The 24276-nt window shown below is 54.3% G+C and overlaps 2 protein-coding genes across 2 annotated transcripts; both read right to left on the bottom strand.

Annotated features, from left to right (window-relative positions):
- Positions 1-11902: 11902 nt before the first annotated feature.
- cunh19orf53 (chromosome unknown C19orf53 homolog) lies at positions 11903-16319 on the bottom strand. The gene is made up of 3 exons (XM_042346459.1): positions 16133-16319; positions 15236-15291; positions 11903-12077 (listed from the first exon to the last, which is right to left on the bottom strand). The coding sequence occupies exons 1-3, from the start codon at positions 16260-16262 to the stop codon at positions 11955-11957; spliced, it is 309 nt and encodes a 102-aa protein (XP_042202393.1). The 5' UTR covers positions 16263-16319; the 3' UTR covers positions 11903-11954.
- Positions 16320-18320: 2001 nt separating this feature from the next.
- On the bottom strand, positions 18321-22454 carry mri1 (methylthioribose-1-phosphate isomerase 1). Its single transcript, XM_042346460.1, is given in 7 exon segments — positions 18321-18550; positions 18979-19203; positions 19647-19823; positions 20602-20771; positions 21256-21376; positions 21379-21496; positions 22210-22454. Coding segments are annotated over 7 exon segments (1077 nt in total). The 5' UTR covers positions 22342-22454; the 3' UTR covers positions 18321-18416.
- Positions 22455-24276: the final 1822 nt, after the last annotated feature.

Raw genomic sequence — 24276 nt, 5'->3', positions numbered from 1 at the left:
AGACAGACAGACACAGAGCGAGACAGACAGACACAGAGCGAGACAGACAGAGAGCGAGACAGACAGAGAGCGAGACAGACAGACACAGAGCGAGACAGACAGACACAGAGCGAGACAGACAGACACAGAGCGAGACAGACAGACACAGAGCGAGACAGACAGGCACAGAGCGAGACAGACAGGCACAGAGCGAGACAGACAGGCACAGAGCGAGACAGACAGACACAGAGCGAGACAGACAGACACAGAGCGAGACAGACAGACACAGAGACACAGACAGACTTTATTGCCTATTGTTTTGCTGGACACACACACACAGGGCTCTCAGCTGTTTCAGTGTCATTTATCTCTCTCTCTCTCTCCCCCTCTCCTCCAGCCCTTTCTCTCCCCCTCCCACACTCTCTCTCTCTCCCTCCCTCCCCCTCCCACACTCTCTCTCTCCCCTCTCCTCCAGCCCTTTCTCTCCCCCTCACACACTCTCTCTCTCTCCCCCTCTCCTCCAGCCTTTCTCTCCCCCTCCCACTCTCTCTCTCTCCCCCTCTCCTCCAGCCCTTTCTCTCCCCTCCCACACTCTCTCTCTCTCCCCCTCCCACACTCTCTCTCTCCCTCACTCCCACACTCTCTCTCCCCCTCCCACACTCTCTCTCTCCCCCTCCCACACTCTCTCTCTCCCACTCTCTCTCTCTCCCCCTCCCACACTCTCTCCCCCTCCCCACACTCTCTCCTCTCCCCCTCCCACTCTCTCTCTCTCCCCCTCCCACACTCTCTCCTCCAGCCCTTTCTCCCTTCACTCCCTCCCTCCCCTCTCTCTATCTCTCTATCAGCCCTTTCTCCCTTCCTCCTCCTTTCTCTATCCCTCTCTCTCTCTCCTATAGCCCTTTCTCTCTCTCTATCTCCCTCTTTCTCTATCCCTCTCTCTCCTTCAGCCCTCCCTCCCTCTATTCCATCCTTTCTCCCTCTCTCTCTATCCCTCTCCTTCAGCCCCTTCCCTCTCTCTCTATATCCCTTTCTCTCTCTCTCTCTCTCTCCCTCTCCCTTTCTCCCTCTCTCTCTATCCCCTCTATATCTCTCTCTCCCTATCCCTTTCTCCCTCTCTCTCTCTCTCCCTCTCTATCCCTCTCTCTCTCTATCCCTCTCCCCCTCTCTCTCTATCCCTTTCTCCCCCCCCTCTCTCTCTCCCCCTCTCTCTCTATCCCTTTCTCCCCCTCTCTCTCTCTCCCCCCTCTCTCTCTATCCCTTTCTCCCTCTCTCTCTATCCCTTTCTCCCTCTCTCTATCTCTCTCTCTATCCCTTTCTCCCTCTCTCTATATCCCTTTCTCCCCCCCTCTCTCTCTATCTCTCCCCCTCTCTCTCTATCCCTTTCTCCCTCTCTCTCTCCCTCTCTCTCTCTCCCTCCCCCTCTCTCTCTCTCTCCCCCTCTCCCCCTCTCTCCCTCCCCCTCTCTCTCTATCTCTCCCTCTCTCTCTCCCCCTCTCTCTCTATCCCTTTCTCCCTCTCTCTCTCCCCCTCACCCCCTCTCACCTGCTCAAAGGGCCATTTCTCGGCCACCCTCTTGGCGCTGATGTCCAGGAGGCTGTCGGGGCGGTGGAACCTGCCGCCGGGCCCGGGCCCGGGCTTGGCGTGTCCGGCCTTCCCGGGCGGGAGGCACAGGCGCTTGACGGGCGGCGGCGGCGGCAGCGGCAGCAGCTGAGGCGACGCTCCCACCTCCATAGCCCTCTCCTCCTCCGCCCCCCCACCGCCACCCCCTGAGCGCACGCCGACCCCGACCGGGCCTTATATATAAGGTGTGGAGGGGGCGGGGCCGCCCGGAGCGCCCGCCCACCCCCATTGGTCACCACCCGCCCGCCCCGCCCCCCAGCTCGCACCCGATTGGCCCCGTTCCCCCCCTGGCCCCGCCTCCATTGGCCGCCGCACGCACGCACGCCCGCCCCGCCCCCCCAGCTCGCACCCGATTGGCCCCGTTCTCCGCCCGCTCCCATTGGCCGCCGCACGCACGCTCCGCCCCGCCCCCCCAGCTCGCACCCGATTGGCCCCGTTCTCCGCCCGCTCCCATTGGCCGCCGCACGCACGCTCCGCCCCGCCCCCTCAGCTCGCACCCGATTGGCCCCGTTCGCCCCCCTGCGCCCGCCCACCCATTCGCGTCACCGCGCAGCTCGACGCCCCGCGCGCGCCGATTGGACGCGGCCCGCTGTCAATCTGCTCAGGCTCCACCCACTCCTCCCCCCCCTCTCTTCACTCCTCCCCCTTTGCCTTTTAAACCCCCAATGTGTGTGACTCACTCAATCAGTCTCGTCCTGGGGGGGTCGGGGGGGGGGGGGGGGGGTGGTGTCGGAATTAAATCACCAACCCCCCCCCCCACAGCCCCCCCACAGCCCCCACACATCCCCCCTTTAGCCTCCCCCCCCCCTCCCCCGCCGCCCGCCCAATCACACAGTCACTACACCCTCTCGAGGTCTGTCCCGCGAAGCGCTTTGAGACGTCGAGCCGACGCGATGAGAGGCGCTGCGTCGGACGCAAAGATTATTGTTGTTATTATTATTATCCCTTTGCAACTCAGAGGTTAAGAGAGAACTCCCCCTCCCCTCCCCCACCCCCGACAAAGCAAGAGGACCTGGCTGGGTGGGTGGGTGGGTGGGGGGGTTGGGAGGGGGGGGGGGGGGGGTGCAGGGTGGCCGGCGAAAGTTTCCGCACTCCAGGCGCCCGATGATAATCCCTCGAGAGAAAGAGAAACAACAATCGCAAATCGGTCACTTCCATCCGCGACTGTTTGTGGTAGGCGGGCGGGAGGGGGTGGTGGGGGTGGGGGGGGGGGGGGGGGGGGAGCGCGGGGGGGGACGTCGTCGGGCGCAATTGGCTGACGGGGTTTTCGCCCACGAAGTAACACAAGGTCACTTGGGTGTATTCCGTGAAGAAGCGCTTTGGAGACGTCTCGAAGCGCTTCACGTAGCAGTGTCTGCGCCACAAACAGCGGTGGATCGAAGTCGACCACAATATTATTATTATTATTATTACATTGTTAGATTATATTAAATCGGCTGCCGAGTTTCGCCCACAAAACACAGTCAATTCAATTCGCAGTGTATCCTGTGAGCGCTTTGAGACGTCTCGAAGACGTGATTAAGGCGTTGACATCAAACACAAGGACTGTTATTATTATTTTCATTATTCTTTTTGAGGGATTATTACCCCCCGTAGGAAAGCGATCGCCAGTCGACTAACACCCGGGTTTTGATTGATTGCTAGGTAAAGCAGAGGCGTGCGGAGAAGGAAACTTGACTAAGGGGGGGAGCGAGCCCCAGCACAGACACGATGGGGAGAGCGCGAGAGCAGGGAATGGGATTGGAGTAGAGAGCTTCAGGGGGGGAGCGAGCCCCAGCACAGACACGATGGGGGCCACTGGACTCCTTCTGTGACTGTAAGCATTCCACGAATCTCCGAAATTTTTTTTCCCTGTAAGTCTCCTTCCGCCCGGCAATCCGAACCCAGGTACTCTGGCTTGCAGGGAATGGGATGAGAGTAAAGAGCCTCTTGTGTAGGGGGGAGTGAGCCCCTGCACAGATACGATGGGGAGAGAGAAAGAGCAGGGAATGGGGTTAGAATAGAGAGCTTCAGTGGGGGGGGAGCGAGCCCCAGCACAGACACGATGGGGAGAGAGCGAGAGCAGGGAATGGGATTGGAGTAGAGAGCTTCAGGGGGGGAGCGAGCCCCAGCACAGACACAATGGGGGCCACTGGACTCCTTCTGTGACTGTAAGCATTCCACAAATCTCCGAAATGTTTTTTCCCTGTAAGCCCCCCCGCATCCCTAATCCTATCGAATCACACTTCACAGCATCCCGTCCGCCTCTACTCTGACTCCCCGTGGTCTTGTCTCTATTCACCTCCTTGTCCCACTGATCTTCGACACGGCAAACCTTAGCCTTTCAAAGCCGGTCGGAACGAGGGGAAAAAAGCCCATTTAGAGCAAATCAAAGGGCCTTCCAAAATCCTCCGCCTAATGTAATTAGATTAGAATGGGAGAGGGGAGGAGAGGAGGGCAGAGAGACAGTTAACTTGGCTCAAGCGCTGTCCTGGGATATAAAAGTCGTTCAGCCTCTGGGCAAACCAACCCCCACCACCTGAGCCTCCTCAGAAGCTTCGATCGCGAAGGTCTTTTCTTCGAGAATATTTTGAGCGCCACCGTCTTGAGGGTATTAAAGTCTAAAGCTATCCAACAACAACAACTTGCATTTACACAGCCCCCCCCTCCCCCAAGCAGGGTAGCGTCCCACAGCGCTCAACAGTGGTGGAGAACGACACCGAGCCCGGGGGTGGGAGTGTGGGGAGGTCCGAAGATGGGGAAGGAGATGGGAAAATGGGGAAGGAGATAGAGGAAGAGTGTTCCTGGGCGTTTCTTACTCTACACAACCCGCTTGTTATTAATAATAATTATAATAATATCCATGCCGCGTTTTTCCCACAAAATACACAGTCGCGACACTTTACAGCGTGTCCTGTGAAGCGCATTGAGACGTCCCGAAGACGTCATAAGGCGCTGTATCAAAGGCGAGGATTATTATTATTATAAGTTGAGAGAGAGAGAGAGAGAGAGATGGTCTTGAAGCAGACCTGAAAAAAAAAGCCTAAACCCTCTCCCAACACCTCTCTGTCCTTCCTCTTCGACCGTGCCTTCGGTCATTCTCTTTTCCCCTCCCAACCCCCCACCCCCACCCACCCATCATCGCCCCCCAGCCATATCCCACTGTCTAGAACAATGTGTAAACTGCCAGGAAGCTCTCTCTCTAAAGACACACGTTTGTGTGAAGCTTTTCCAGCTGCTTAAAGGCTCAAAGGTACAAGGGGTTGATTGGAACAGTAGGGGAGCTATCCATACAGCAGACAACTTAAATGAGACCAGCGGCGGACAGGACAATCAAGGCAGGTGAGATGACCAAGGCATTGAGACAACTGTTTTACACGTACGCAGCACCTTTCGAGATGGGAGGCTGCCTCGGGGTAAAACGTCTCAACGGTCTTGTCTGGCCAGGGCACCCGAGCTACGAGGGTGGGAGACGAGAGATAATAATAATTAGTAATAACAATAATGACGCTTGCGTTTGATAAGAGCGCCTCATCGCGTTTTCAAGACATCTCGGCGCGCTTCGCAGAATACACTGACAAGTGAATCGACTGTGTTATTTTGTGGGCGAAACGCGGCAGCCCATTAAGCAGTCGTGGATTGAGCGACTAAGTTATTACGATTTCTTTTTTTTAGGGGTTATTATCTTCCACGGAAAAGCGACTCGCCAATCGACTGACAAGCGGGTTCCTCCTTACGGGCTCGGTAAGCCGAGGCGCGTGTGTGTGTGTGTGTGTGTGGAGAAAGGAAGAACTTGCCCAACTTTTCGCCCTGCCGGGAATCGGGCTCAGGTCCTCTCGCTTGCGAGTGCCCCAGAAAGGCACTGAGCGGCAGAAAAATAAACACGAATCTGTAGGTATTCCCGGCAGAACTGCAGCACTGTCCAGTGGCTCCAGCGGAGGTCAATCACCTCCGCGGCAGGACGCAGAGTCAAATAATCTGCGCTCTAATGGTCTACGTGGTTCAGCGCTACATCACAACAGTCCCTTCTTAATATGTTAAGAATGTAAGACACTCCAAGACGAGAAAAGACCATCTCGTTCGCTTTCCGCCTTCCTGGCCATATTGTCCCTAAATGTACTGTATCCTATAAGGCTATTCCCCTAAAACAAAACTCTCTCACCTGTGTTGGAAAGAATCAACGCTTCCCGCTGCCTTCAACCGTCTGCCTCGGGAGCCTCTTCGCTCGCTGAAATAGCGTTGGCGTAGATTTGTTCTGAACTTACCCCCACCACCACCCACACCGTCAATCTCAGTAAGTAGTACGCCCAGTAAGTAGTAAGTAGGAACCCGCTTGTGAGTCGATTGGCGGATGGATCGCTGTTCCGGGGGTAATCATTCCTTTCCAAAAATAATAATAATGATCTGGTCACTCAATCTAACACCGCGTGTGGAACGTGGCTGCGTTTCACCCTCAAAATATACAGTCCATTTAATTTACAGTGTATCCCGCGAGGCGCTTTGAGACGTCTCGAAGACGCTTCTGTCAAATTCAAGGAGTATCATCGTTATTATTCTTATTAATAACATGTGCGCTTTCAAATGAGATGCACATCGCCTTATCCGGAGAATAACTGAGAAGGCGGCCTTCGGTAATCAGGAACAAATTTACCAGCAGTTAACATCAGCCTGTTATTGCACTCTGTGTGGCAATTATCGGCTTTTATATAATGCAAAGCAGTAATTAATGGTGCAGTTACCACCGTTTGTTTCAGTACAATTTGCAACTTCAAATAGTTTTGTTTTCCAGTGGAATAATTAGGCTTTAGATCAAAGGCTATCGGCTTTACGTTATAATAATAACAACTCAAATTGGGCCGGTGGCAGGAAGGAATTCTATAGTGTTGGGAGGGAATTCCGTTGGCACTTCCGAGAATCACAATTCTACGGGGGGAAGATTACAATAATATTAATAATAATCCTTCCAATGGACACAGCGACTTATCACGTCTTCGAGACGTCTCAAAGCGCTTCACAGGATGTACCGTGAAGTGAATTGACTGTATGTTTTGTGGGCGAAACGCGGCGGCCGATTACACACAGCAGCAGCCGTGGATCGAGTGGCCAAATTACTATTGCGTTTTTATTATTTTTTGGAAGGGTTTATTACCCCTGGAAAAGCGATCCGCCGATCGACCAACAACCGGGCTCCTACTTACCGCTGAGGTAAACAGAGGCGTGCGTGCGGAGTGAGAAAACTTGCCCAAGTTTCGCCCCGTCCGGGAATTGAACCCAGGTCCTCTCGCTTGCGAGGCGAGCGCTCTAACCAGTACGTCACAGGACTTTCCACATTAGACACTTCCTACGATCACAATTCTATAGGGGAAGATGATTATTATTAATAATATCATTAGTAACTTATTTAAAAGTGCCCGTTCGGGTGGACGTTACGGATCCCGCGGCACTATTCGAAAAGAGGAGGGGGTCCATCTCCGGGAACGGCGCAGTGCGCAAACTGGCTGCCGCGTTTCTCCCACGAACACCGAGCGACCGCGCTTTTTAACAGTATATGCCACGAGACGTCCAATCCGAAATGTTGATTCTTTCGAACGCAGTTTTCCTTTAGGAAATAACGTTATAGGACATAGGGAGTTCGGGACATACGTGCATGCGACCGCCAGGAAGGTGAACGAAACGGACCTTGGTCTTTTTCTTGTCTAGCTTTTCTTACGTTCTTATATCAAATGTAAGGATTATTATTATTATTATCCCCCAATTTGTGGAGTCCTGTAGCTCAGTGGTTAGAGCACTCGCTTTGCAAGTGAGAGACCTGAGTTCAATTCCAGGCAGAGGGCGAAACCTTGGGCAAGTTTCCTTACTCCACACAGAGCCTAATAATAATCCCTCCAAAACCAAACAATAATAAATTGGTCATTTTCAATCTACAACTGTTTGTGGGACATTGCTGTGCGCAATTGGCTGCCGCGTTCACCCACAAATATACAGTCAATTCACTTTACAGTGTGTTCTGTGAAGCGCTTTGGGACGTCCTTCCGATGTGAAAAGCGCTATATCAAATGCAAGGATTATTATTATATTATTATTATAATCCAATGCTTTGCTAGGCTTCAGATCTCACCCCAACTCGGTCAAGGGGAGGGAGGGAGAGAGAGAGAGAGAGAGAGAATTACATTAAGGAAACAAATTTCTCCATTAAAAACTCAAGAGCTTTGACTTAACCTGGCATTTCCTGACATCTGGTCCACACATGAAATCAGACGGTCTAACGCTTGGCCGAGGACAAAGTTTGCCAGAGATTCCAGCCTCCGGATTTCCACGATTTCTCCTAACCACGGCACGTGGTATTACCACCAGTGATAATCGTTGCATCGCCCGACAACATTAACCCCCGCGTTTGCTTTTGAAACGTCTGTAAAGAGCAGTTTGTAATGTATAATTTATATTATAATTCATAATATAATGAATTATAATACAGAATATACTGTAAAGTGTAGTGACTGTGTTTTTTGGGGGACGAAACGCGCCCACAAAATACAAGGGCGAAATGCAAGGATTATTATTAAAGGCAACAAATTGTATTTGTATAGCTCCTTTCAGGTCGGGAGGACGTTTCAAGATGTTGGATGGACAGTCAGGGATTGGGACCCGAGCTGGGGGCTGGAATCAGGACGGGGGGGGGGGGGTGGAAGACAGGGAGGGTGGGGATAGGAGAGTGACCGAAGGCACTCGGAGGGTCTTGAGACGGGATTTGAAGGAGGCAAGAGAGGGGGAGAGGATAAATCTCTATGAGGTCCTCTCTGAGTCGCCTTCCCTCATCCAGGACTTGATGTCCGACAGGCAGTCGGACATCAAGTTCAAAGAGGGAATGGCGAGAGAGAAAGGAGCGGAGCTGGGACGCGACGACTCATTCCAGGACCTTGGAGAGGAATGGGAGGATAGAGATGGGGCGGAAGCTGGAGAGGAGGGATGGATCCGGGAAGGTTTTTTCAAGATGGGGGTGATGACAGCTGTTTTTAGGGGGGGTTGGGAACTGAACCGGTGGACAAGGAGAGCTTGACGACATCGGACAGGAGAGGGGACAGAAGGTGAAGCTGGGAGACGAGGAGAGAGGTGGGGATGGGATCGAGGGAGCAGGTGGTGGGTTTGAGTTTGCGGACAGTCGTGGTGAGGGACAGATAGGTTCGAAGGAATATAGGGGGGGGGGATGCGTCAGTAGGGAGCGGTGATGTGGGGGTGGTTGTGGACGGGGCTGAGGTGGCTGAACAAATCCCCTCGATTTTAGATTCGAGGAAGTCCAGCATCTCCTCGCAGTTGCAGTTTGAGAGGATGGGCGAGGTACGGGAAGGTGGACGGAGGAGACGGTTAGTGGTGGAATAGAGAAGCCTGGGGTTGTCCTTTGCCTCCAAGGTCACCTTGGAGGAGAAGGAGGATTTGGCGGAGGCAAGAGAGCAGCGGTAGATCCCTCCTCCTCTCTCGCCCACTCTTTTGTCAGTCTTCAGGTCCCACCCGAAGGCCTTCCTCTTCGACCACGCTCACGGTCACCTCCCCTCTCACGGCCTCCCCCCACCACCAATGTTAAGCGCTCCGAGATGCCGCCCAGCGTAAGTTATTTGGACGCCAGACAGATTTCCGCGGGTCACGGAATCAGAGACTGTTACAGCACAGGAGGAGGCCAATTCGGCCCATCTTGTCCGCGGCGGGCCAGAGCTACCCAATCAGTCCGCCACTCCCCACCCCTCTTACCCCCAGACCCTTGCAAAAAAAAAAATGTCCCTTTCAAGTCCCTATCCAATTCCCCTTTTGAAAGTCGTTCTCGAATCTGATTCCACACCAGCTTTTCAGGGGGTGCATTCCAGACCGTAACAACTCTCTGGGTTAAAAAATAAAATAAAATGTCTCCTCGTCTCTCATCTCCCCTCTGGTTCTTTTGCCGATTAATCTTCAAAAGACTCGACTTCTATTTTATAATAATAATCCTTGCATTTGATATAGCGCTTTTCACGTCGGGAGGACGTCCCAAAGCGTTTCACAGAACACACTGTAAAGTGAATTGACTGTATATTTGTGGGCGAACGCGGCAGCCAATTGCGCACAGCAATGTCCCACAAATAGTCGTGGATTGAAAATGACCAATTTATTATTGTTTTTGGTTTTGGAGGGATTACTATTAGGCTCTGTGTGGAGTAAGGAAACTTGCCCAAGGTTTCGCCCTCTGCCTGGAATTGAACTCAGGACTCTCACTTGCAAAGCGAGTGCTCTAACCACTGAGCCACAGGACTCCGAAAATAAAAGGCAAAGCAACGAATTGGAGAGAGAGAGAGAGAGAGAGAGAGGGTGGGAGTACAGAGAGACAGAAAGAGAGGGACAGAAAGAGAGAGAGAGACTAACTATTTGGCCCGAGTGTCGCTGAGATCCACTTACAAACGGGGCAGGTGTGAAAGGACCAGTCTCTCCCTCACTCAGTGCAATGCTCAGCTGTCACTGCCCTCACAGCTGGTGTTTCAGCTGTGAAACACGCGAAAAAATATCATTGTCAGTCACACCTGTCACGCGAGGCACAGGCACACAACACCCAGAGCCGCTTCACAAAGGAGCAGCGCGTTCCCTTATTCATAGCTATCCTCAAGGCACTGGCTCACACTGGCAAGCGCTGGTGAGTGATGATAATAATAATAATAAATAATAATCCTCGCATGTAATGCAGCCCCTTACCACGTCCTCGAGGCGTCTCAAAGCGCTTGGCAGAGTACACCGTCAAGTGAGCCGGCTGGGATATCTTGTGGGCGGAATGGCAGCCGATTGCGCACGGCAGCTTCCCCCACGAACAGCCGTGGGTCGGAGTGACCAAATGGTTATTATTTTTTTTTATTCTTTATTTTTGAAGGGATTATTACCGCAGGAAAAGCGATCCACCAGTCGGGTGACTGCTAGGTAAACGAAGGTGTGTGCGCGCGCCTGTGTGTCTGTGAGTAAGAAAACTTGCCTAAGGTTTCGCCCTGACCTGACCTGTCCTGTCCGGGAATCGAACCCGGGTCCTCCCGCTTGGTGGGCAGAGGGGAAGGGTCTTCCTCCCGGCATGACATCTGGTGCTCGATCCCCAAAGGCAATGCAAGCCTGGATAGGTCTGGCGCCTCCCTCAATTATGTGGCTACAGGGAAGCGAAACGATGCCTCCAGCGAGGGCCTCGGAGCATTTCTCACACGAGAGCTCTACAGCATAATGCGAGAGAGAGAGAGAGAGAGAGAGAGAGAGAGAGAGTGCAATAACAGGTTTCAGTGAAACTACTTCGAAACCCATCAGTGGCACCTTTCCCTGTACAAAATGTACATGCCAATGACTATATAGAGCGGTCCAACCAGTATAACCTCTCACACACACTCACACACACACCAAGAGATTTTTTTTTTAGGGTCTGAACTAAAGCGAAGCACCGGAATTTGCAAAGATTAGGTCTTAGGTTTAATAATAAATACTTGCAGCGCCTTACCCCGCCGTACAGACCAAACAGATGCTTTGGGAGTCCTGTCGCGGTCAGAGCACTCGCCTCGCAAGCGAGAGGACCCGGGTTCCATCTCCGGGCCGGGCGAAACGTTGGGCGAGTTTCCTCGCCCCACACACAACGTCTCGGTTTACCCAGCAGCAAGTCGGAACCCTATTGATCGATTGGTGGATTCCCTTTTCCAGGAGGGGGGGGGTAATAATTCCCTTCAAAAAAATAAATCAAATACAATCATTTGGTCACTCAACCCACGACGGTGTGTGGGACACCACTCTGCACAATTGGCTGCCGAGTTGCGCCAACAAAACGCACCTTAAAGTCTTACCTGCTGCGAGGCGTTTCGAGACGTCTAAAGAAAGTGATGAAGCTCTATATCAAATGCAAGGATTATTATTATTATTATTATTACAAATGGCATTGACACGGCGCCTTTCACGGCGGGAGGAAGCCCCAAGGCGCTGGACGGTCGAGGGTGTGCTCCTGAGCTGGCGTTCGGGATCAAGCGAGGTGGTGGAAGGATGACTCGAGCATTGGCTTGAGACGAGACGTCTCAACGCGCTTCGCAGGATTTACTGTAAAGTTGTGGTGATGTGTGTACACTTCACGGACAAATGCGGCAGCCAATTTTGTGCACGTCAACGGAACCAGTCAAGGACAGGAAACAGTGGACTTGCGCTGGGAAAATAATTCAGAGCAAAAAAAAAAAATCACAAGAGACTTTGTCCTTTTTTTTTTTCCCCAGGACCCCAATTGTAGCGGCAGTTCTGAGAGAGAAAGGGAGGGAGAGAGAGAGAGAGAGAGAAAAAAACACTCGATACATTGGGAGAAATTCCCTATCGTTTTATCTTCCGTGCGATTTGATACAGTGATTCCCTATTTATTTCTTGGTCTTGCTTTTCCCCTCTGATGCCTTGACGATGGTCAGTTGCTTGGCCATGTTGGCGTTGGCTTTGACGGTGATATCGTGCTCGATCTTCTTCCTGATCGCCACCTCCAGGTTCTGAGGGAAAGCTAAAGACGTCAGTCGCCGGGCTCTGTAAACCGCCGAGAAAAGCAAGGCCTGGAGCCACTGGGCGCGGAGATCGGGAAACGCGAGCGATCCACAGGGAAAGGACGCTTGAAACTCAGTGCCTTCCGATCCACATGGCGCGCGCTCTCTCTCTCTCTCTCTCTCTCCAAAGCTTTTTTTTTTACAATTGCAATTAGTTCCCCAAATCTTCGGATCGTGTCTAATAAAAGACCTTCCTCTTCGACCGTGCCTGGGGTCGCCCTCCTCCATCTCCCTCCCGTCAGCTCGGTATCGTTCCTCAGCCCTCTGGGGCGCTACGCTTCTCACACCCGAACCCCACCACCCGCAGCCTTGCGCTCGACTGGCTCCGGCCTCCTCCATTAATCCCCCGCGACCTCCTCCGCTCCGCCATCAGCCGCACCCCGAAACTCTGGAAAACACTGCCCTCAATCCCTCCACCGCGCACTCTCCTTCCTCATCCCACCCTCCCTCCCTCCCTCCCTCCTCCAACTCGCACCCTCCTTCCTCGTGCTCCGCCACTGTCAAGCGCTCCGGGGCGCTATCCTGCGCGCGGTGTGGGGGGGTTCGCTGTGTAAGTGCAAGTTGTTGTTGTTATCGTTGAGGCAGAACGGGCTCAACACCGCCGCCCAAGTCAACAGACCAACAGCGGTGACTAAACCCAGCTCCGACACCGCAGCACGTGACTCAAACCGGAGTCGGAATTCCGGCTTCGACCAACCAACCGGAATTCTGTCCTGTAGTTCGGCGGTTAAGAGCGTTCGCCTCGCGAGCGAGAGGACCCGGGTTCGATTGCCGGGCGGGGCAGGGCAGGGCGAAACGTTGGGCAAGTTTCCTTACTCCACGCACGCCTCTGCTTACCTAGCAGTAAGTAGGAACCTGGTTGTTCGTCGAGCGGCAACTGGCTTTCCGGCGGTAACGATTGCTCCCCAAAACATCTGTCAAATAACAATTTCTTCCCCGAATCCACGACTGTTTGTCAACCACCGCTGAGCGCAATCGGCTGCCGCGCTTCGCCCGCAAACTTCACAGTCGATCCAACTCGCGGCAGGTTCCGTGAAGCGCTTCGAGACGTCCCGAAAAAAAAAATTACTGTTATTTTGAGACCTTTTCCTGTTGCGGAATCGCTCGGCAATACCCAAAGGGGAAGCGGGGGGGGAGAATGAGACAGCTGTGCTCGCCCGCAGGAGGGTTTTGGCTGAGCTGAAGTCTGGCGTCTGCTTTTAGTTCCCGGTGCAGACGAGCTTCCACCCAAAATTCCAGAGGGCAAAGCGAGGGGAGAGGGGGAGACCGCCGTTTCAGTCACTACCGACCGGACCAGATGAGGCAACGATGGGGAACGTGGGTGCTAGCTCCCTCTAGTGGTGGTTCAGAGGGATCGCTGCAGCGCTCGACTGCTCTCCGATCACCTTCGGGCGGAAGGGCCGTCGACCTGAAACGCGAACCCATTTTCCTCTCTCCGTAGATGCTGCCTGACCCGCCCTGTGCTCCCAGCCACTTGCGCTTTTATTTCAGCATCTGCAGCATTTTGCCCTCACTGCTCCAATCGTGTACGTTTGACCCGTTAGGGTTAGATACACACAAGGGAGATGGGAATAATAATAATAATAATATTAATAATCCTTGCGTGTGATATAGCGCCTTAGCGCACCATTGGGACGTCGCAAAGCGCTTCACAGAATATACAGTAAAGTAAATTGACTGTGTATTTTGGTGGGCGAAACACGGCAGACAACTGTACACAACAACAACTTGCCTTTACCCAGCCCTCTTCACACAGGTTAGATTCCCGGAGAGCTTGATAGTGGCGGGGTCTGACCCCCGAGCCAGTGTGACCAAATTATTATTAATTCTTCTCATTTTTTTCTTCTGCAAGGGATTACTACCCCCGGAAAGCGATCCAACTGCGAATCGACTAACAACCGGGTTCCTACTTACAGCAAAATTGCCTAATGTTTCTTGGTCCAACTAATGTATTATATTATTATTGTTGTATTAGGTTTACAAGGATGTTACAGTGATGACTGGATATTACTGTCGAGAAAGACTGGACAGAACAGCACTTTTCTCTCTGGAGTTGAGGCGACTGAGAAAGGATCTGTTCGAAAGGTTATGAAAGGACTTGATAAGATTAATAGACTGTTGGTGAGTCCAAAACTGGAGGGTGTAAATATACGGTAGCCAGTAACAGATCTAATAGGGAGCTTAGGAAGAAATTCTTCACACACAAAGACCTCCAGTAGGTCCCTCATCCCCTCCGTTCCACCATCGTTGGCCCTATCTTCAGCCACTATCCCCCGAAACTCTGGAACACTCTTTCTCTATCCCTCCGCCTCTCTCCCCACTTCCTTCCCATTCGACCGTGCTTACAGTCAGCTCCCGCCTCCCTCCCTACCCCCGGCTTGGGGTCGTGCTCCGCCACTGCCAAGCGCTGTGGGACACTACCCTGCGTGAGGGGCCCTGGGTAAATAAATGCAAGTTGTTGTTGGTGATGGTGAGAATGCAGAACTCACGGCTGCGAGGTGCGGTTAAAGCAGAAAGCATCGATGTGATTATATAAGAGGAAACTGCATACATGAGGCAGAGGGGAACCGAGGGGTGTAGGAGAAGTGGGGACTTGTGTGAAATACAAACACCGGCGTGGACTAGTAAAGATGAACCATCTGTTTCGGCATAGTAATAATAATAATAATCCTTGCATTTGATATAGCAGCTTATCGCGTCGCTGAGACTTCTCAAAGCGCTTCACAAGATATTCTGCAAAGCGAAGCGACTGTGTATTTTACGGGCAAAACGCGGGCAGCCAATTGCGTACAGCAGCGTCCCCGCAAACAGCCGTGCATCGAGTGACCAAATCGTCATTATTTTTGTATTTAAAATTTTGATGGGATGATTACTCCTGGAAAAGCGATCCGCCAAGTAATCCTTGCATCTGATATAGCAAAAACAACCGGGTTGCTACTTACTGCTCGGTAAACAGGGCATGAGTGTGGAATAAGGAAACTTGCCCAACTGTTCGCCCCATGCCCAGGAATCGAACCCAGGTCCTCTCGCTTGCGAGTGCTCTAATACTAAACTACAGGACTCCATTTCGTAGACAAAAGGCCAAAAAAAAAGCCAAGAAGAAGTACCTTCTTCAGCTTCTGCTGTCGGACCACTTGTGTTTTTTTGGGAGCAATAATTCTTCCTTTGAATAAAAAAAGAAAGGGAAAAAAATGTGAATTTAACGTAACAGGAAACGGCAGCTGGGAGACACAAATCAACAGCAACAATTTATAATAATAATCCTTGCGTTTGATACAGCGCCTTATCGCGTCTTCGAGACGTCTCAAAGCGCCTCGCGGGATAAACTTCGCAGTCGGGTGAATTGACGGTGTATATTTTGTGGGCAAAACGCGGCAGCCAATTGCACACAGCAGCGTCCCACAGACGGTCATGGATTGAGCGGCTGCGTTATAATTTTGTGTACCACCTAATGCTCTGTGTGGATTTACATCATAGCAGTCCCTCCTCCTGTATATTATACAGGCGCCTCAGCGCGCTCAATGGGGACAGGGCTTTTTGACACCCAGCCGGCGGGGGGGCGGGGGGAGGGGGAATAGAGGGGGAAAGATTGTGTGAGAAAGAGAGGTGGGGGGAATGTGGGATAGTGACTCGCAGGAACGGGCGAATCGCACAGTCTTTTGGGTCTTCCGTTCAGTCGGAGTGGGCACCCGGACGAACGTCTCAAAGCGCTTCGCGGGGATATCCTGTACAGTGTAGTGACTGTGCGCTCTGCGTGCCCGTTCGCACACGCAGCAGCGTCCCGCGAACAGCCGTGGGTCGAGCGGCCGATTTGCTTCCCTCTCTCTCTCTCTCTCTCTGCGTTTTGTCCACAAACACACACACGCACTACACACACGATAAATACACACACACGTGTGTGCACACACATATGTACACACATGTGCACACACATATTGCACACACACGGGCCTTTCTCCCTCTCCCCGCCATGGTACGCGCTTCTCTCCTCCCTCTCCCCTCACCTCCCTTCTTGGGCCCGCGGCTGTGCTGCTGCAGCTTCTTATCGCCCCTCTTCCTGCCGGTGTTGGCCGCCGCCGCCGCCGCCATGGCGGCTCCTCTCCCGCCTTTCAGCTTCAACCGTCCCTGAGGCATCTTTCGCGCTGCACTGTGGGTAGGAGTGAGGCACCACACACACCGCCCTCTCGGCGCGCGCTGCACTGTGGGTAGGAGTGAGGCACCGCCCCGCCCCCTCGGCGCGCGCTGCACTGTGGGTAGGAGTGAGGCGCCACCCCCCCCCTTCCCTTTTTTCCCGGAGCGCGCTGCGCTCTGGGTAAGAGCGAGGCACCGCGCAGCGCGCGCTGCACTGTGGGCAGGAGTGAGGCACACCTCGGACGCCGGCCCCAGGGCGCCCTCTGCAGGCGGTGGGCAGTAACTGCAGGAAAAGCCTTTCATTTCACATTCACTCACTCACTCACCCTATAGAATCAAGGTCACCCTATAGAATTAAGGTCATCCCATAGAAACAATGTCACACTGTAGAAATAGGTCACTATATAGAATCGAGGTCACCCTATAGAATCAAGGTCACTCTGTAGAATTAAGGTCATCCTATAGAATCGAGGTCATCCCATATAATTAAGGTCATCCCATAGTCAAGGTCATTCTACAGAATTAAGGTCATCCTATAGAATCAAGGTCATTCTATAGAATTAAGGTCATCCTATAGAATCAAGGTCATTCTATAGAATTAAGGTCATCCTATAGAATCAAGGTCACCCTGGACAGATAGACTGTACACAGAGAAAGATACATTTGACCCCATTGTAAAGACTCCTCTAATGATGATATCGTCTGACACGCCCCGTCTTTGAGACGTCTCATTGGATTGACCGTACGGTGGAGTGACTGCGAGTTTTGTGGGCGAAAGGCGGCAGACAATTCGCCCCTCCTCCCCCCCCACCCCCAGCAAGCAGGCGCCCCGCAAACCGTCGTGGGTGGAGCGACCGCATTATCATTATCACCTTGATTTATTTATAAAGGGGAATATTTCATCCCGAGTGAAGACTCGTGCGTTTGTGTGTGTTATATGTGATAACGGAGACGCAGAGATACGTAAAGTGCAGTGACTGTGTGCGTTTTGTGGGCAAACTGCAGCAGATGTTCGTCATCCTGTAGAACTTCACCCCGGAGAAACCCTTCATCCTGTAGGAATGTTACAATGATAGATAATAATGCTACAGAAACGCCCATTCTATAGAAACACCATCGTATGGAAATATTTAATCGTATAGGAATATGTAATGAATTAAGAGACGGGCGACAGGTGAAATTCCGCGCAATTCTGATCTGAATTGCCGTTAATTATTACCAGTGATTAAAAAAAAAATGTGCTTGCATTTGCTACAGCGTCTCTTTGGGAAAAAACGCGCACTTATCTGAACGAGATCGGCCGAAGCCCCTTTTCTTTCCTCTAAGCGTTTGTTACGAGTGGGTGTAAAGGTCGGTGGGTAACTCCCCAACGCCCGTCGGAAGCAAATGAACCAGACTTTTTTTTTTAAATTGCTCCGTAAGTGACGGTCAACTCACTTCACAGTGTATCCTGAAGCGCTTCGAGACGACTCAAAGTCACGATAAGCCGCTGCAAATGCAAACATTATTAGTATTATTACTATTATTAATCATAGTGGAGTCCTGTAGCTCAGTGGTTAGAGTGGTGGTTAATGGGAGGAAACCGTCACAGAGACCGAAACGTCACAGAGCCTGAAGCGCAATAACGGTAATAATCCTTGCGGTCGATGCAGAGCCTCGTCGCGTCTTCCGAGACGCCGCAAAGCGCTTCGCGGGATGCACTGTAAAGTGTGGTGACTGTGTGTTTTGTGGGCGAAAACGCCCGCGGCAGCCAGTGGCGCGCAGCAGCGTCCCCGCAAACAGCCGTGGAGCGAGTGGCCAAATCATTCTTATTTTTGGTAGGGACCGTTACCTTATTAGGTGCTGTTATTATTTGGGTGCCAGATAAAATGCAAGTTGTTGCTGCTGTCGTCGTCGTCGTCGTCGTGATGTACAAACCAAGGGTTTGTGCATCGCGGCAACGACGCCAACTTGCAATCATTTTTATTCTGTGGTCCCTCAATCCCTCCTTCGCTCGCTCCCCACCTTCTAATCCCACCTAAAGACTCTTTAGATCGGTCACCTCACCCCCTCCCTCCCTCCCTCTCCCCGACTCGCTCGGGGGTCAGACTCCGCCACTTTCAAGCGCTCGGGGATACCAAGTACAAGTTGCGGTTGACTGTGTGGTCCACACGGGAGTCAGGACGTCTTTAAGGCTCGACTGAGTGCGTCCCCCAACTCCGCCGGCCTGTGTACCCCAAACTCGGTGATAATCCCTCCCGTAATGAGCTCGTGAGGGGTGACGTCGAAGGCGGGATTCCACACGTTAATACCTGTGGGGAGGCAGAGAAGGGGAGAGGGAGTGAGCCAGGGAGAGAGAGAGAGAGAGAGGGAGGGAGCGAGGGAGCGAAAGAGAGAGAGACACTCACCCAGAGAAAGAGGGGTAGACACAACGCAAAATAAAATGATGTCATTTTGTTGTTGTTGTTGTTATGACCCATCCCCTGACCCCGAACCCTAAACTCCGGCCCCTGAACCCCACCTCTTAACCCCCAGCCACCGGCCCCCCCCAGCCCCTGACCTCCAACACCTGAGCCCCACCTCCTGAACCGCAGCCCCTGAACCCCACCTCCTGACCTCCAGCCCCTGAACCCCACCTCCTGAACTCCAGACCCTGACCCCCACCCCCCGATCCCCAGCCCCCGACCCCCAGCCCCCGACCCCCACCTCCCGACCCCCAACCCCCGACCCCGGGCTTTACCGTGAGCGGCGATGGGGATCCCGTTGATGGACGTCAGCTCAGCGGGAGGGCGTTCCTCGATGACGATGGCGTCCCCCCGGGGCAGCGCGGGGTCCCAGGTGCTGCTGGCGGCCGCCACGTAGAAGGGAATCGCGTGGTACTGGGCAGCGATGGCCAAGAGGAAGGTCCCGACCTTGTTGGCCGTGTCGCCGTTAGCAACGACGCGGTCCGCTCCCACCACCACAGCTGCGAGGGGAGGGGAGGCAATCAGCATCGCAGCCACGTGCCCCCCACCACTACCCCCGCCCCCACCCACCACCCACTGCCCCGCCCCTGCCACCCCGTGCCCCCACCACCCCTGCCACGCCCCCGCCACCCCCTGCCCCACCACCCCCTGCCCCCACCACCACAGCTGGGAGGGGAGGCAATCAGCATCGCAGCCACGTGCCCCTCATCACTACCCCCTGCCCCCACCCACCACCCCCAGCCCCTGCCACCGCATGCCCCCACCACCCCTGCCACGCCCCGCCACCCCCTGCCCCCCCCTGCCCCCGCCCCCACCACCCCCTGCCCCGCCCCCACCAGCCCCCGCTCCATCCCCACCACACATTGCTCCCCCCCCCCAATGGCCCCTTCCCATCACAACAGTGTGCGCGAGCGAGTCTAGGGGTCAGGGTTTACCGTCGAACCTGAAATGCCTTTGTCCTTCATGGCGATGGCGGCCATACTGTCGGCGATCAGCGTGCCGGGGATGTTCTCATGCACGAGCTCGTACGCGGTCAGCCTCGCCCCCTGGTTGTAGGGCCGGGTTTCTGTGCAGTACACGTGCTCCAGCGCCCCCGCCGCGTGGAGCGAGCGGATTACACCTGAGAGCGAGGAGAGAGAGGAGAGAGAGGAGACGGAGAGAGAGAGGGGAGAGAGAGGAGAGAGAGAGAAGAGAGAGAGAGAAAAGAGAGAGGAGAGAAGAGAGAGAGGGAGAGGTTAGAGAGGGCGAGCGGTCAGTCAGCGAGGCGGCTGACATTAACATGAATAATAATAAGAAGAATCCCGGCGTTTGACCCGGAGCCTCATCGCGTCTTCGAGACGCCGCAAAGCGTAGTGACTGTGTGCTTCTGTGGGCGAAACGCGGCAGCCGATCGCGCCCGGCGACGTTCCCCCGTCCCCCCCAACACATCAGCCGTGGGCGGAAGCGCCCGAATTTTTCTTGCGTTTTTTTTCCCCCCCTCTTGAGGCGTTATTATCAGGCGCGGAGCGAGGAGACTTGGCCACGGTTTCACTCCCCCCCCCCCCCCCCCCCCGGTCGGGAATCGAACCCGGGTCCTCTCTCGCTCGCTCTCTCGCTTGCGAGGGGTCTGACTCCCTGAGCTACAGGGACACCACAGTCCTGTTGTGAGGGTGGGGATCGAGCTCTCGCGCTCTCTCTCTCTCTCTCTCTCTCCCTCTTTCTCTATCTCTTGCTCTCTCCCTCTCACTTTCTCTCTCTCACTCTCTCCCACTCTCTCGCTGTCTCTCCCTCCCTCCCTACCTCCCATTCTCTCCCTCTCTTGCTCTCTCGCTCTCCATCCCTCTCTTGCTCTCTCCCTCTCTTGCTCTCTCCCTCTCTTGCTCTCTCCCTCTCTCCCTCTCCCCCTCCCTCTCTCTTACCCAGCGCAGTTCCGTGCCCAGCGGTCGCCAGGGAGCCGGTGTTGCAGTGGGTCAGGATCCTCACTTTCCCTCCTTTCGCTCCAGCGAGGATGTGATCTGCTCCGTGTTTTCCGATCTTCAGGTTGTCTTGAACGTCCTTCTCCAACATCGCCTCAATCCGGCACAGGAGGCTTCCGGGGGGGGGGGGGCGGGGGTTTGGGGGAAAAAAACACAAGATAAGGTCGACCCGGGGGTGGCTGGTGGGTCGGTCGGTCTCTGCCTCCGCGTCAGAGTTTTGTGGGTTCGAGCCCCATCACACGCACGCCGTCGAGTGCAGTGACTGCGGATTTTGCGAGCGAAACGCGGCAGCCGATCGCGCCCAGCGACGTCCGTCCCCCCCCCCCACCCCCACCACACAAACAGCCGTGGATTGAGCGACCGAGTTGCGTGTTTTTTAGGGGGTTATTACCCCCCGGAAAACGATCGGCCAATTGACAAGACAACCGGATTCCTACTTCCTCGGAAACCGGAGGCGTGTGCGTGCGTCTGTGCGTGCGTGTATGGGCGCGTGCGTGCGTACATGTGCGTGTGAGGCATGTGTGTGCGCGCGCGCGTGCGTGTGTGTGCGCGAGGCGTGTGCGAGTGCCGACGGCTGTTCCCGGGGCCGGGGCTGACCTCTCTCGCAGTGACTCCGCGCTGGTCTCGGGCCGGGCGGCCTCCAGGGACAGGAAGCTGTTCAGCTCCCCGGCCGCTCGGGCCAGGTTGACGGCCGTGGGCCGTGCGGTCACCAGGAAGCCAACGCGTCCAGGACGAAGGTCACCATCTCCTGCTTCCCCCGACTCGCCCCCCGCTCCCGCTCCAGCTCCACCGCCAGGCTCAGGCAGCCCACCACCGCAATGGCGGGAGCTCCGCGCACCTGAGAGGGGGAGAGGGGTAGAGGGGGAGTGGGTCTCAGGTCATCACTGACATCCTTTCCTGCGCGTAACTTTCATCTGGGTCGCCGCTGACATCACTTCCTGGTTTGTTCCCCTCTCTTACCTTCTCCTCCCCACCCTTTCCCCCCTTCCCCCCCTCTCCACCCCTTATCCCACCACTCCACCCCCACACCCCCTCTCCTCCACCCCTTCTATTGCCCTCTCCCTGTTGGGGAGCTGCTGTGTGTGTCTCTGTCTGACTGAGCTTTGATAGTAACACACACATACACATATACACACACATACACACACACACATATACACACACACACACACACATATACACACATACACACATATACACACACACATACACACATACACACACACACATATACACACACACACATATACACACACACACAGATACACACACACACATATACACACACACACACACAGATACACACACACACATATACACACACACACATATACACACACACACACATATACACACACAAACACACACATATACACACACACATACACACACACACATACACACACACACATATACACACACACACAGAGATACACACACACACACACACATATACACACACACACACATACACACACACACATATACACACACACCACGTGTTTTGGGAAGAGAGAGAGAGAGAGAGAGGGAATGGCCGCAGTGCCCGACCTTCATGTCCCTGATGGCCTCCCAGCCCTCCTGGACGCCCCGGATCTCCTGGTATCGGGTGGTGTGCGGCAGCAGCAGTTGGTCGAGGATGTGGAGGCGGCCGCGCCGGTACCTGATGGCCTCCAGAGCCATGGCCCCACGTGACACAACGTCCCCCCACGTGACACGGTGTCTCCGCCCACAGCCAATCACAGGCCACAATGTATCCGGCGGCGACTCAACAATGACCCGCGCGATACAATGTATCCGATCGAACCGCCGCCGCCGCCCTTTGTTGTCCGATACAATGTATCCGACGTGTCGCCGGAACGCGTCGGCCAATCACGGCCCCGTGTTCCCGCCCACGTGACGCGGGACCCGCCCACTGACCCGACGGACCCCGCCCACTGACCCGACGGACCCCGCCCACTGACCCGACGGACCCGCCCACCTGACGCGGGACCCGCCCACGTGACGCGGGACCCGCCCACGTGACGCAATAAAGATTTCTGCCTTTTTAATTGACAAACACTGAAGTCGACAAAGTGCCCTTTTCTTTGCAGTGCAAATCCTGTGAGAAGCGCTTTTCAGACGTCCCTCTCAGCGGAACGACAGCGCTGCGTCTCAAAAGGCGAAGAGTATTCCCTTCGCCATTGCTATCGTATCCGCCCTCCGACCCGACGGAACGATTCGGTTTATAATAATAATAATAATAATAATAATAATCCTCGCATTTGATATAGCGCTTTTCACGTCGGGAGAGGACGTCCCAAAGCGCTTCACAGAACACACTGTAAAGTGAATTGACTGTATATTTGTGGGCGAACGCGGCAGCCAATTGCGCACAGCAATGTCCCACAAACAGTCGTGGGTTGAAAATGACCAATTTATTATTGTTTTTGGTTTGGAGGGATTATTATTAGGCTCTGTGTGGAGTAAGGAAACTTGCCCGAGGTTTCGCCCTCTGCCTGGAATTGAACTCAGGTCTCTCGCTTGCAAAGCGAGTGCTCTAACCACTGAGCTACAGGACTCCAAATCCGCCTCACGCACTCCCAATAAAAGCTGCATTTAAGTCAGTGGCGTCAACGGACTTTTATTGATAACGTTGTTACAGCAACTGCTCGCGTTCGCACAGCGGGGCAACGCCTCGGAGGGCTTTAGCGGCGGCGGAGCCTTGAGCCGAGCCGAGGGTGGGGGGTGGGGTGGGGGGATGGTGGTGGGGGTGACCGTCGGCGCGGTCGGTTGTAGAGGAAAAAAAAGTATTTAGGTGCGATCTGAAGACGGGCAAAGAGGAAAGAGGGTGGTGGGGGTTGGGGGTGGGGAGTGGGGGCGGTGGGCCGAGACATCGGGATGGAGGGAGAGGGTGACAGAGGTTCGGGGCTGAAGGCACGGCCTCTGATGGGGGGAGGGGGGGGGAGCGGAGGGTCGATGGGGGGGACAAAGCGTTGCCAAGGGCTCAGCCACCCCCCTACTGCTCGGTCATGCCCACGACTTGCCAGGAATGCACAGCCTTCGGTTGCCATCAGTAACGAACGACTCGCTTCCCTTTGGCATCGAAACACATTCGCTCAAATCTCTACCCTTCTCACATGCTCTCTCCCCCCCCCCCCCCCACTCTCCCCCATCTCTCTCCCCCCCCCCCCACTCTCCCCCTCTCCCCCATCTGTCCTCAAACCTCACTCCCCATGCGTGACCTGTTCAGGTGGACCTTAAATGTCGGTCGGAGAAGAGAAGGGAGTTCCTCTCTCTCTCTCTCTCTCTCTCCCTCTCCCCCGGTGTTCTGGCTGATAATCCCCCCCCCCCCCACCCCCAAATAAAATCGGTCACCCCCATCACCACCGTCTGTGGGGACGCTGCTGTGTGCAATTTGGCTGCCACGCGTTTTACCCACAAAACTACCCAGTCACTACACTTTATAGTCTATCGAGACGCCTCAACTGTGCGACAAGGCACTTTATCGAATGCAATAGTTAATTAATGTTGATTATTATGATTATTATGCTTCAAATCCCACTCCCCCACCTTTCCCACTCCCTCCACTAGAACTTTGGTTCCGAATTGGCGTCTGGTGGGGTGAAAGGCGCTGTG

Source organism: Callorhinchus milii, unplaced genomic scaffold, assembly GCF_018977255.1.
Source record: "Callorhinchus milii isolate IMCB2004 unplaced genomic scaffold, IMCB_Cmil_1.0 Scaffold815, whole genome shotgun sequence".
Taxonomy (NCBI): Eukaryota; Metazoa; Chordata; class Chondrichthyes; order Chimaeriformes; family Callorhinchidae; genus Callorhinchus; species Callorhinchus milii.
Note: the sequence above shows the minus strand (reverse complement) of the source record. Positions and strands in the feature narration are given on the sequence as shown.